At 36.3% G+C, this 13,421-nt stretch overlaps 1 protein-coding gene across 2 annotated transcripts in view; it reads left to right on the top strand.

Moving 5' to 3' along the window:
* Nucleotides 1-13,421, top strand: part of DENND1A (DENN domain containing 1A) — a 536,936-nt gene that overhangs the window by 152,720 nt on the left and 370,795 nt on the right. For both annotated transcript variants that reach the window (XM_007450246.1, XM_007450245.1), the window contains one exon: nt 11,314-11,363. In XM_007450246.1, the coding sequence (XP_007450308.1) occupies nt 11,314-11,363 (50 nt within the window). The remainder of the gene's footprint in view (nt 1-11,313; nt 11,364-13,421) is intronic.

Raw genomic sequence — 13,421 nt, 5'->3', positions numbered from 1 at the left:
ACAAGAAGACATGTAGACTGTTAGGTTCTGAAGAGAGATTTAAGCTGGTCCTGTTCAAATCTATTACAGTTCCTATGTTGCTGTCTTCAACCACAACCCCTCTCCCTGCTGCCAGGGTTATTATTAAGGCTTCTGTGTGAGGCTCCTCTTCCATCTCAGTGGCCCGACAGGCATCCAGTTGTGTGTCTGTCCCTTCCTGTGGAAACGGAGGGTCTTGAGATCTGTGGACAGTCTGATGATAGGAATGACGGCAATAGGAGTAGCATGGGAATTCAGGAGACAAGAGGAGCTCAGTGAGAATAGCTTCTGAATCCCCCTGGAATCTAGAAGACTTGGGAGTAGCTAGAGGGGTTAGGAAATGACATGCAAGTGGGATGCAAAAGATTCAAACCCTCCTAGTGACTTCCAGTGCACAAGAATCAAGTCCAGACTCCTTAACATGCCCTCTAAGGCCGCATGTGATTAGGCCTCTGCCAACCTGTCTAACCCCATCTTCTGCCACTCTCTCCCTTGCCTCCTCTGATCCAACTTGCCAGGCTTATTTTAGTTCTTTGAATGTGCCAAGGGCTGTTGTTCAGTGGCCCTTGCTCATGCTGTTATTTATTTACTTATTTTTGGCCTCCTTCTCCCTGTCCCTCTTGCAATCTTTGGCTGGTAAACACCTGCTCATTCCTCAAGTCTCAGCTCAAAATGTCGCTTCCTGAGATGCCTTTCTTGACCCTTCCATCTAAATTCAGGCCCCTGTCATTTTGTCTTAGAGCACTTTCTTCTGTTCTTTCACAGCTTCTGTCACAGTTCCAACAATGTATTAGTGTATTCCTTTGCATAGCATCTGTCTTTCAACTAGATCAAAAACTCCATGCAGACAGGGTCTTTAGCACATTGTCTGGTACTAAATATATTATCTTGCCTAGGGAAATGTATCAGTTTTCTTTTCTAAGATGACTTGGAAATATTCTTGATTTCTGGGGCTCCCTTGTCTCCTTCCTTGTTAATTGACACTTGGGAAGGTTTCTTCAGAGTTATTTTGAAATTCAACAGCCACAGCAAATATTTGAATCAAAGTCACATGAATGGATCATCTGTCCCCCAGCAAGTGTTAGTAGTGAGATTCTTTCTTGTTCTGATGGGGTGAAAGAGATTAGCAGGCAGCAGCTTACCAGGACCTAGATGGTACATCTGGATTTTCGACATGTTGCGCTTGAAGTAACTATGGGACATGGGGCAGAACTGTCAAAAGGCAGTTGGAATGGGCGCCCGGAGCTGGAGAGGTAGTTTATAAATGAAGATTTGAATTTGAGTCATTTACACAGTGATGGTAATTGAAATTAAAGTATAAGTAGACTGTGTTAATGGAGGAGGGTAGAGAGAGAGAAGAAGGAAGATAAATTCCTGGGAATACATATAAGGGAAAGGAGTTGGGGGGCGCAGAAATTGAGAAGTGAGAGAGGCAGGAAGAGGCTCTTCTACATCTAACAGAACGTTGGGTGTACCTATAACGTATTTAAGTGAATGTGGTGAGGAAAGCACCAGAAAAAGCTTTCCTCTCTTTTAATATTGCTTTTTAAAATATTGTAAACAATGGAATCACTTTGCTGTACAGCAGCAATTAACACAACATTGTAAATCAACTATACTTCAGTAAAATAAAATTTTAAAATATTATAAACTAACTCTCAAATTGAAGAGCTCTTGAGAATCCAGAGAGCATGATTTATCTGTCAAGAAAACTCCTGGACCTAAACTGTAGTAGTGAACTGTTAATATAAGAAGGAATTGTTTCTCTGAAGAGTCCATGCCACAAAACAGCTGTGAATTCTTAGTGGAAATATGTTTTCTTTTTAATTCTTTGTATTATTTTGTATTTTAAGTGATTTTTCCAAAAGAGAGTATGCAATAGACATTTGGCCATTTAGCAATAATCATGTGTGAATTGTTGGATCACCAGAGAACCAACATGATTGGCATTGTCATTTTACCTTTCAGGAATTTCTAAATTTGAGTTTTGGGGTGTTTGTGAGTTTGTTTGGGTAATGGTGTGTGACCAGCTCCTTGGCACTCTAGATCAGAAGTTGGGGCTGGTTTTTTGTGGCCTTTGAGCTAAGGTGATTTTTATCTTTTTTGAAGAGTTGGGAAAAAAACAAACCAGAAGAATCTGTGGCAGAGACCATAAGTGGCCCACAAAGCCTAAAATATTTACTCCCTGACCCTTTATAGAAAAAGTTTGCTGAGTCTTTCTTTAGTTTGTAAGTTGTGTATGAAATAAACCAAAAATTTCATAAGAAAACCTCAAATGATGACTGCAGTTCCAGAATGTCTTACATGTCTTAAGGCTTTTCTTTTAAATAGTGACTTAGCTGTTAAATTATGAGAGCACATTTTCTTTGGGGATATATGAACTTGATTGATTGAAGACTGCCTTATGTGACTTGACAGTATGGTCAGAGGCCTTCTATACTGTATGGTTTATCATAGAATAGTTCTGGAAAATGTTTAAACCTATTTCTGTTGTGTTTAGTTTATCCCAGGCAGCCTCAGGTAAACACTAGCATTGACGTGTTGGAGCAAGATATGTAAAGTGAAATAAAACATATATGTGGAATTGAATTATTTTCTTTGTATTTTGCTGGCCCTCTGAAGAGACATTTTCTAGTTGCAAAAGAGTAAAATCTTTGAGTATTAGATTTTAGAAAACTATTTGAATTGTATACTTTTTTATATCAATAGTGTTTCATATCACTTGCCTTCTGTCTTTGTAATGAGATGTCGTCGATCTATTCTGTTCTGAGTATAAATTTCCTCAGTTCTTGAATCTTCCTGATATTGTTCCATCGGAATTTGCAAGTTGTGGGAAATAAAAGTTGATTATGAAACAGTTCTGTAATTGGAAATGACTGTGAACCGAGGCCCTATCTAATCAATTGCTAAATAATTCCCTCTCAAAAGCGGATTTGATATTTACATTTTGATTTTCATATTCTGCTCACAGTGTTTGTTGACAGTGTCTGACATCCCCTGCCACTGGATAAATAAAGCCTATTACTTCCTTTTTAACATTTTAAGTGATTACTCTCATACAAGAGCTAAGGTTAAGTATATTATCAAACTATCGTCCTGTCTATTTGAAGATGCTGGGAATCTTGATTAATATGCCTCGTTAACTGACGATTTCAGTTCCATACTGGTAGTGCTAGAATAATTTGTATAAACCAAGCAGTACAGATTCCTTATTTTAGCACTAAGACTTACAAAGGCTTCTTTTAGCAGCCTTTAATTTTGTACCTTTGTATGTGACATAGCCTGTGGCTGTGATAGCTACTGTGAATCTCCAGTTGTTTGGGGATGAAAGAAGGAGGCAGCTGGAAACTCGGTAGCTGCATCTAGCTGTCTACCTAGAGAAGGCCTTGATTTCAAGTTTATCTAAACAAGCTCGACTAATCCCAACTATCTAGGGGGATCCACTGTCAAAACAAGCAGCGTGGCCCTGAGGCAAACACAGCTATACAGAAATGAAGGCTGGGGCTTCCAATACTCTGATGACTGCATACTGGAGGCTTTTTTCCCCCCTGAAAGAGGGTAAGAGAGGTAGAATTTGCATAATGCCTTTTCATTGGAAACTTTTGGAAGGCTGACAGACCTCCAGCTTATAGATCTGTAGCCACAATACATAGTCTATAGGAGAATCCTTGAATGACCTAACCATATTGAAAGAAAATATAAAAGCGTCCAAGTATAGCCAAGTGAGAGAGGAAAAGAGGCTGATGCATTGTCTAACATCTGCTGTACTTCTCGTTAGTTTTGTTCTTTGCTATTCTGTGTGGACTTTGGAGAAGCCTAAGACAGCCTAACATGAATCCTATAATCTTCCTTCTGAATATTTATGTAGCGTGCCAGCTTCTAAGCTGTCCTTTGCGTTTTCCTACTTCCCCCTCATTTTCATGCTCTCAAATGAGGCCAACATTTCAAAAGCTAAATAAATGTTTGTGAATGTTTATAAAAGATTTGCATAAATTTGTCCTTGTCTGACAAAGATCACTTTTTTCTTATGCCAGTTCTGAAAAAAATTTTTTTAAGGTTTTGGTGCTTGTCTTGACAACAAAGTCCTGCATCCCAGAACAATGATTGCTGATTAAGTGGGTATGCAATTGTGATTGAATAGGCTTTCAAGATACTGGGTAAAAAGGCCTATCATCTGAAGGCTGAATTATAGAATTTAGAAAATGTTATCAGAAGTACACATTTAAATCTATTTTTTTGGTACCATATCATTAGGTTAGACAAAGGGTTCTTACAAGTTAAAGTATAACTACCCACAGTTTTAAAAATCCATTGTATAAATTTTCATAGTTAGAATGTTTCAGTAACTCAGAATATCACTTTTCTTTCCTATGGTTGAACATATTTAAAAATAACTGTTAGACCTTTAGGGGCTTTTGGGAAACTGTAAGGCTACCAGTTGTACGTGTTAATATGGTTATTGGTATGGTAATCAGAGGAAATATACCAGGCAGTCCTTTAAGATATCTGAATGTACAATCATACCTTGAGAAAATATAAACTACATGGAATATGTGTTAAGGCTTAATTGTAGGACACACACACACACACACACACACACAGCCCAGATACTCATGCCGCCGATGTGTTTGCTGAATTCATTTATTTTTTAAAATTAGAATGGATTTTGTGGGGTGGCAAGGGATGTTGTGGGTAGAGGTGCTAATTTAGTTCAGAGATATTCGAAGATTGGCAGGAGAGAGAGGTAACAGCCAGTTCTGTTAGTCCTTTGGTTGTATTGGTTTAGAGGTTTAAGTTGTCATTAAGGCACAAACTAGAGCCACTTCTCTGACACAGTTTTTATCACATCTGCTAGGCTTGTGTCCCAAGAGGAGACGTGGAGAGCAGTGAATTCAGCATGGGCCCATTATCGACTGCTTTTTCGCGTGTTGTAAAAGCAGTGAGACCTCAGGGAGGCTTGGAGCCTCCTCCCGTGTAATGTCCAAGTCAGATTTGAAGGACTGGTGGCAGGAAAGCTTTGGCCTTGGGGTATGAATTCTAAGAAATAGAGGCACAATTAAGTTTAAAAAATTCAAGGACTTTGAGCTTGATAATGAAAGATTTTTTTCTAGACAAATGTAAGTTAAAAAGTTGCCCATCTGTGCACATTTTTGTGTGCATTTAAAATATTTAAAAGCTGACAGGTTTTAATATGCTTATAAAATAGTATTTCTATTAGTGCTCTTTTTTTTTTTTTTTTTTTAATAGTATCTTCCTGAGGGCAAGTTGCTTCTTCAGTGAAATCATGTTTGTAGTTTCACTGTTGGGACTCTTTTCCTTTGGTATGTGCTGACTTGTGTGTCCCCCACCAACCATTCCTCCCCGCCACCCCCGCCCCTACATTTTCCCCAACCTTTCTTTCTTTTAGATAAATTCATAATGTAAATGTTCAGATAATAGGATTTCAAATGTCTAAGGAAATGAACAAAGCAAAATATTGTAGAGTAATACTATTAAGTGCAAGGAATTATATTACCGATACCACTGAATGCTAATTGCAAGAGATTCAAACCAAATCATTTATTCATTTTCGAAGTATTTTTAACAGTGTCACAAAGTTTATTGGTGTTTAACATTGACCTTATAAATATAGCTCTCTCATTTTCAAACCTTTTGCTGTAAGGTTTAAAGTTAATAAAATGAAATCCGAGAATATAGAATGTTATATAATATCGTAATTTGGGGACGACTTTAATTTTTGAAGAAAGGGAAGGATACAAAAGGATAAAGTGTGTTAAATTAAAAAAAACTTTTGTATAAGATTCAGTATTTTTACTTTAGACTTCAAAGGTCATGAAGATTTACACTTAAAAGTAGTTCTAGAGGTGGCTCTTCTGCTGTTGTAAGCATTCCACCTATATACTTAGTGTCCTTGATAATTTAGATATAAAGTTTACATGATACATGGTATAGAAAATGGTGAATTTCTATCTTATTGTAATTTAATTTTTGAATTACAACATTGACTATGCATATTAGATATTACACAAGTTAGCATAATGATAACATATGCATGACTCAAAATTAAAGTTTATAAAAAGTGAACTGAGAGTAAATATTGAAGTATACCAAAGAAAAGAAGCAGACTCTGTAGCATTTGAGCAGCGTTGTTAGAAATTTGACCCGGCTTTTATGTTCGGGTGTTGAAAGGCCTTTCTGTAAAATCCTTTATTCAAAGCCTTTTCTCATTGGAAAAAAATAAAAGTTTGGTTGTAACTATAGTATGGATCTTGGGTTTAATTTGACATTTATAGGGAAGGAGAAAAATTGTATTTCCTGTTTTCATATTTAGGAAATTTCTGGTCAACATTGTTGAACTTGGTGCTAATTAAGCTTCTAAGAACTTCTTACCATTCTGTTTTACTCTTCTGAATCATAAGCATTAAAACCTCTGTTAGCTTTCACTTGGAGTCCCTGGTTTTAACTTGAAATGGCTTAAGGTAGAAATTTTGCTAGCTTTTTTGTATGTTTGGATTTTGTGTGTGTTCTGTTTTTAACTTTCAACTTGAGTTTTGAGATCATCAATCAAAGCCTTTTCTTTCAAGTCAGTTGCACTGATCTCACTTGCAGGACTTAGAGGGTCAGCATTTACCTCATGCTATTAAAAAATTTTTTTAAACATAGAAATAGAGTATTTTAGGAATTTGGGCTCCACTGATCTTTTCATCACACATCTACATTCTGAAATGAACAAATAAATTAGATATGAGAGACTCAGGAAATGCTCTCCTACTGTCTTCCAGCTTCTTCCTCCTTCACTCCTTTTTGGACAAAGGTGAATTATCGACCACTATACCAGCAATTTCCAAAGGGTGATTGTAGCTTTACATATTTTAAAATACATTAATTTATTCAAGCAGTCTCTTTGCTCTATTTAAATGTTTTCCTGCACACATTTTCTTTTTCCTTTTGGACTACTGAGAATGTGCCTCATCTCCCAACATTCTGTAACCCCAGTGGACATTATAATCAGCCTGCACTTTTGTCTTTCAGATGGCATTTATTTGTGGGGTGCGTATGTCTGTGTTTGACTGTCATTTGTTTTCATCTGCCAAATACAACTAATTTTTGTTTATGGGTTTCAGTGAAGTAATGAAAACAAAGTATTTGACATCTGAACTGATGGCTGTTGCAGTATCTCATACACCTTCCCACCCTGCACTCCAAATTCAGGGGGAATTGGTTTAGCCTCTCATTATTAATAATCCTTGTTAACTACATCAAATTTAGTCTTAGAAGTTTTGCCTCCAGATAGGATTCTATTATGGATAATATTATAAATGTAAAATTTTACCAGGTTTTTAAGGGAATAGCTCGGTTTCATCAGAACATAATCGACTTTGTCCAGATTGGAATAAGGTCCCTTGATGGGCCTTCTGACTGTATGAGAATTCAAACTGGGTGAAATGAATCCAAAGAAGACTGAGATGAATCTTGAATTCATTTCTGATTTTCACTTGCAAATGAGTCCAGTGTTAGGGTTGTTGATTTCATATTTTGGTTCACACTCTGAGATTTGGTATCTCCTTGTGGGCAGAGCTTTGTAGATGTTGTTGCTTTTCTACTGCATTGTGCGGTCTGCTGCTTAATATACCCATAACTGAAAGGTTAGTGCAACTGCCTGCCCTCCACGCTCCCCCCCTGCCCCTTCTGCTCTTACTTATTCCCACATGAAGTATTGTATATTGTGTTGGGAAGAAAAGCCCTTTTGGAAATTGCCTATTTCATAAATTGTCTGGTGACACAAAGGGGTTGAATTCTATATTCTTGTCTCATTTATTTTGAAAACTTTGCTACTGAACTCACCTTAATCAATGAGCTCAGTGTTGTCTCCAATAAGTTATGTGTTGGATATATTGATTGGGAGGGATTTTAGAAAACCCATCTGGGGTTTATAATGTCAGCAGTGTTTTGATTAAGAAAAGAGTTGGAACCTGGGGACATGGAACCAGGTGGCAAATGTCCTAAAGCCAGTGGTGACATGGTGGACTGGTTCCCTCCTGGGATCTAGTTCATGCCCTGCACTTTAACTGTGGTGACTGGCTACTATAGATGCACTGTTTGCTCATTAAAATGTTAAAAAATCAAACTGTACATAAAAAGATTTGTGAAAATATAAACTTGGGAATTGATCTGGAGAGCTGGCACAATCTTCCCCACCCCCTGCCTTAGCAACGAGGTCATTTACATTTCATCAGCTGTATTGCATCTCCAAGATCTGATTTATGATTTACGTGGCAGTTGAGGTTGTACTGAGGCTGGTTGTCTGAAAGAGCTTGTGTAGGCGAAGGAGAGAGGGAGGGAGAAAGAGAGAGAGAGAGAGAGAGAGAGAGGAGAGAGAGAGAGAGAGAGAGAGAAGAAAACAGGAGAATTACTTTCTACAAAGAAAGTTCCCTAGCCAAAGACACAGGTTCAAGAGAGAAAAATGTGTTGGTAACTGGCTAGTGACTGTTTTCCCAGTAAAGTAAATATTGAAAGACTGTGGGACACTCTGCTATAAGCATGATGCTCAAAATAAGTTTAAATCAGGGTTTTAAAGTCCCCTCTCTCAGAGAGTGGTACTTTTCATATTGAAGTAATTGTTTTTCTTTGGAAAGAGAGGATAAGGTAGTTACCTATTTATATATGGGGAAAACATCAGTATTAAGAAAAATTGGTTTATTTCAGCAGTTTTTATTTACAGGAAACATTACTTGTTTTCCCCTCCCTGTTCCTGTCCTCCCCTTCCCAAACTGAGAAGTTTGATTTTTCAGTTCTGATTGAGATGATGTGTGAATTTGCCTAACACAGAGCAATGCTCATTTTTGTTTTCTCCTCTGACAGCACACTACTGTGCTGTTTGACTTCAATTGGAATATCAAACTCTTGTAATATCACAAACATGAAGAAACATTGTAATGCACAAACATGTGCCTACATTTGCCTATATTCCCTTCCCTCCTCCCCATCCCCCTGCCCCATTGCTTAATTAGACTTATCACTGCTTTCTTGGGTAAAAAGGAAAGCTCTTGGGAGGTGGGTTGTACTCAGCCTACATTGGGTATTTTGATATTTGTTCTAATATTATCTGACAGACAAGTTCATGGTTGCTTATTACTCTTGACATTAGAAAGTGGTAAGTAGTTTCTGTATTGTAGTGAGTAATAAGTTGGGCATATTAGATTTCTCTGACTCTGCTGTAGCCATGGGGGTCCTTTCTTTCAAAAATCTTGAGGGCTTTTGTCAGCTCAACTCCAGCATAGAGTAGAGGAGTACGTCTGCACCTGTAACTTTTGAAGGGTAAAGGATAAATGTCTTTGTAGCTGGTGTTCGCAATGAGTGAGCACTGGGGACTGAGTTTTAGAGAATGCTTGGTACATAAACTAAAGTCAAGCAATGCTTTGTGGTATTTGAAACTTGATGTGAAAGGAATTTGTAAGGAATTTCTTTTTGTGTGTAAATCCTAAGAGTTTTGTTTATGCGGCTTATAATATATTTTATAATTAAAACTGCAGACATTAAAATGAATGGGTTTTATGATCTCTTTGCCAATATTTGCCTGATAATAACATTATGCATTGAAAAATTGCTATTGTTCTTCTGATTCCCCATTAACCTATTGCAGTTTATTTTACTATGAGTTTTAAAACAGTATGTGTATGGTCTTATGAATATGCCACATTATGAAATTAATTAATGTATCAGTAATGCCTCAGGATATGCTGAAGTATTCTTACCTACCCTTTTTCATTTTTCACTTTTCTATTCCTTTACTATATCATGAAATGCCTTAACAGTGCTGTGATATACACCCAGCCCAAAATGATATTAAAAAAATAGGATATGCTCAATTGAATTATGTAGGCAGAACATGCTCTGGCAGAGAAAGTCAATGTGCTTTCTGCTTCATTGAGTGGGTTATTAGATTGATGTGGTTTATTTCTTGAGTGATAGAACTGGTTTTAAAAATAAATGAAGCGAGAAGCATCAATTCAGTTAGCATTGATAATTCATTATTATTGGTTAGAAAAGTGCTACATTTGTAAACTGATCTTTAATTTATCACTTGGATTAGGATTTGCAATGGGCATGTTTGTTTTAATTTGAACCAGCTTCTCAATGACTGAAAAATGTGTTCTTCATTTTGTCTTGAAGTTGGATTTTAAATAGTTAAAAAGCAAATCAAATGCATGAAAGGAATACTTTTTTAAAATTTATAACATTGGTCTATGAACTTATGATAAGCACCAACTGTGGTCTGTCCAAGTCTGCAGTTAAAATTAAGTCAAGTTAGAGAAAATTCTGTGAGGGAAGTAATGATTAATTACTTGGGTCTGTGTGTTGCTGTTTGTATATATTCTGTGTACGTGAAATGTATCTATTGGGAAAAGTCACACACCACTGTATGTTGTGTCTCATATAGTATTCTTAATGTTAGAAGTTTCTCTTTTATGAATAAGTCTTTGAAATGTCACTCTGGGTTTTTTTTTGTACCCTTTTTGTATACTTCCCCTGAGTAATGTGCTTGGTTTTATGTACCTACATATTTGTAAAAAGACATTTAAACTGGTAGTTTGCTTTGGATTTTTATAAATTACAAGCAGGTAAGTGTGTTCCATTTTGATAATGATGTTTAATGATAATGACTAAAAATACTGCACACTTAAAATTGTTATAGTTTGATTACAAAATAAATTCATGCCAGAAATGGCAACTTCTTTATAAAGTAAGTAAATAAAGTTTTAAACTCTAAAAAAATGTAGTTGACAATGTTCGGGGACAATTGTCTTCCAGTTGGTTTTCTATTTTGCTTGTGATTTGGCCTATTGATGTTGGGAAGCGTTGTCTAATCCTGGCCCCCTCTGTTCCTAGGTAACAGGCAAAAACGGTGCCAGCAACAGCGGCCCTGCCAGGCCAAACCCATGTGGCTCGGTGTTATTCACTCTGATCCATATGGTCAGGCTGGAGATGGTCCCTGGAGGGGTGTTAACACTCAGCAACCCACCCGCCTCCCTCCCTTCAGAGCTTTCCTGCACGGCTCCTGCTGCTTGCCCATGTGTGATTCTTGATTAATTTTTCATTTTTAATGAAGTTTGATCATGTTTATTATTTCTCATGATTGACTGCCTGGTACTCCTCCCATGTAATTGATAAAGCCCATATTTCTTCATCTGTCTCCTCTTTCTTTAGGGTAAAGTTGCTAGATTGTGTGCCATGGTTAATGTTAGATTTATTGGTCCCATTAGATGTATAAATTATCTCTCTTTCTCTCCACAGGAAGTTCTACAGACTTTGACCAAGTTTTGTTTCCCCTTCTATGTGGACAGGTAGTGTCAGATTTTCAAACTTTACTAGAAAAAAAAGTGTCAATAAACCTGCTATGGAAAATAAAAACCATACCATTCTTAACATTCTGTCTGTTTAACCATGATTTAAAACACCTATGTTCCAAGGAGAGTTGCAGTATTCTCCTTTCCTGGGGATTTTATTGACACTATCAAAAGGTTTAAAGCCTAGAACTTTGCATTGGTTAGTTTGTGAGATATATTTTCCATGACATTAAATTTTTAATTTTGGTTATCAGACTCAAACCATGATTAAGAATGGTTGGTATTTAATCCAGTGCTATTTAATTTTTATTGAAATAGGAATATATTTGACTTAACCAAGTAGTATTACGTAACTCCATGGCCTTATGAGTATTATATAGACTTTGTTTTTCTTAGACTTCAACTTAAAATTTAAATCAGTATAGGCCCAACTTGTTTAAAGGTGTTCAGCTATTTAAAAAGCACATTGCCAAATAGTGTCTTGCATTTTGTTTAGGTGTCTAAGAATGGTATCTCTGGGGAAATAAGCATTGTCAATAGATTTCTAGACTAAAAAATAAAAATCATCTAAACATTTCCTTAGTATTTGCATTATGATTAACTGTTTCTTGAAATGGTATGAATATCAGAACTTGAAGATAATTAAAATAGTCTGAGGGTCTTTTTTTGTTTTCTTATTTTTAAATAAGCCAATAGCTTATTTTTAAATGGCTTATTTTTAAAAACAATTTTAGAAGAGCTTTTTTAACTTATAAAACTAATTTACTAATAATGCTAATAAAATGACAAAACAGTCATCTTAACTTATTTTCAAGTAAGGTCTACTGTATTTTTCATTACAGTTTAAGCATTGTTTTTGCAATCATTTATTTTTTCACTTGATTGCTGCCTATTCGTAATGTTGTCTTCATGGAAAATTGAACTATTAGACTGTATAAATGTTAAGTTCCACTTTTAGCGACAGAGGTTTTAGAAAATATCATTATAAATAATAAGTGGCATAATCTGTTCCAAGAAAGCTATGCAATGTGCCCATCTTCAGGAAGGTTCTATCATATATTTTAGTATACCCAGACGAGGCAGACCTGAAAGAGTTTAGTGATTTAGAGTGCGTGTGGGTAGTGTACTGCTTGGATCTTTTCTACACTTTGTAGTAGCAGTGTCCTGGTTTTTTTGGCATAAACCTAAAAATTGTGTGAGATGAGAACTGGTAGCCAAAGGGGTTTAAAAGAATACTAAAAAGCAAAGGAGTACTAAAAAGCAGCTTTGGAATGTTGCCAGCCACTTATAATCACTGTTTTCTGTGGTTCTAACATGTTATTTTTTAAAGCCAATCAACCATCATAGTATTTCCAGACTCGGGCCTTTTAAAATCCTGGTACCAGCGCTGTTTTAGTAGCAGGTTGATGCTCAAAACAGAATAGCCTTAATTTTAAGAGGGTCAGCCTTTGTAATGAGAGTCTTCTTGTCTCTTCTTTATCCTATTCCTTCTAAAAATAGCAAGGAAGTAGGGTTTTGTTTAGAGACGTTTAATGCAAACTTCACATTTACATGTATGAATTAGTGATGCATGAAATCTCCTCCAGTTGCTTATAAAATGTATTACAAATTATGGCAAGGGCATATTTATACAAATTAATAAAGCTGAAATGTTTTTAAAATGTCGCTAGGTATTTAACAAAGAAAAATAAGAATATATCTTTACATGACTCCTTGATAAGAGTGGTGATCTGTTTTGGATAGGTATTCCTTAATTGACTTTATAAACTAATATTAGAAGAAATAAGCAATGAGATTAAATCCCTCCCAACACACACACACACACACACACACACACACACACCACACATACACACACACACACACACACACCACACACCCTCCCTATCTCATGCCACGCACACATCTTTACTTACCTACCAGTCTGGGTGATTGCATTCTGAAATGGAAGAAAAACAGAGTCCTTAAGTTATAGTGCTAAAATCTGTTTTGTCACCAGTAACGGCTGATGTCTTTATTTTGTTAGAAAAACATCTTTCTTCTAAAATGCTTCTC

This window comes from Lipotes vexillifer, unplaced genomic scaffold (genome assembly GCF_000442215.2).
Source record: "Lipotes vexillifer unplaced genomic scaffold, Lipotes_vexillifer_v1.1 scaffold890, whole genome shotgun sequence".
NCBI lineage: Eukaryota > Metazoa > Chordata > Mammalia > Artiodactyla > Lipotidae > Lipotes > Lipotes vexillifer.
Note: the sequence above shows the minus strand (reverse complement) of the source record. Positions and strands in the feature narration are given on the sequence as shown.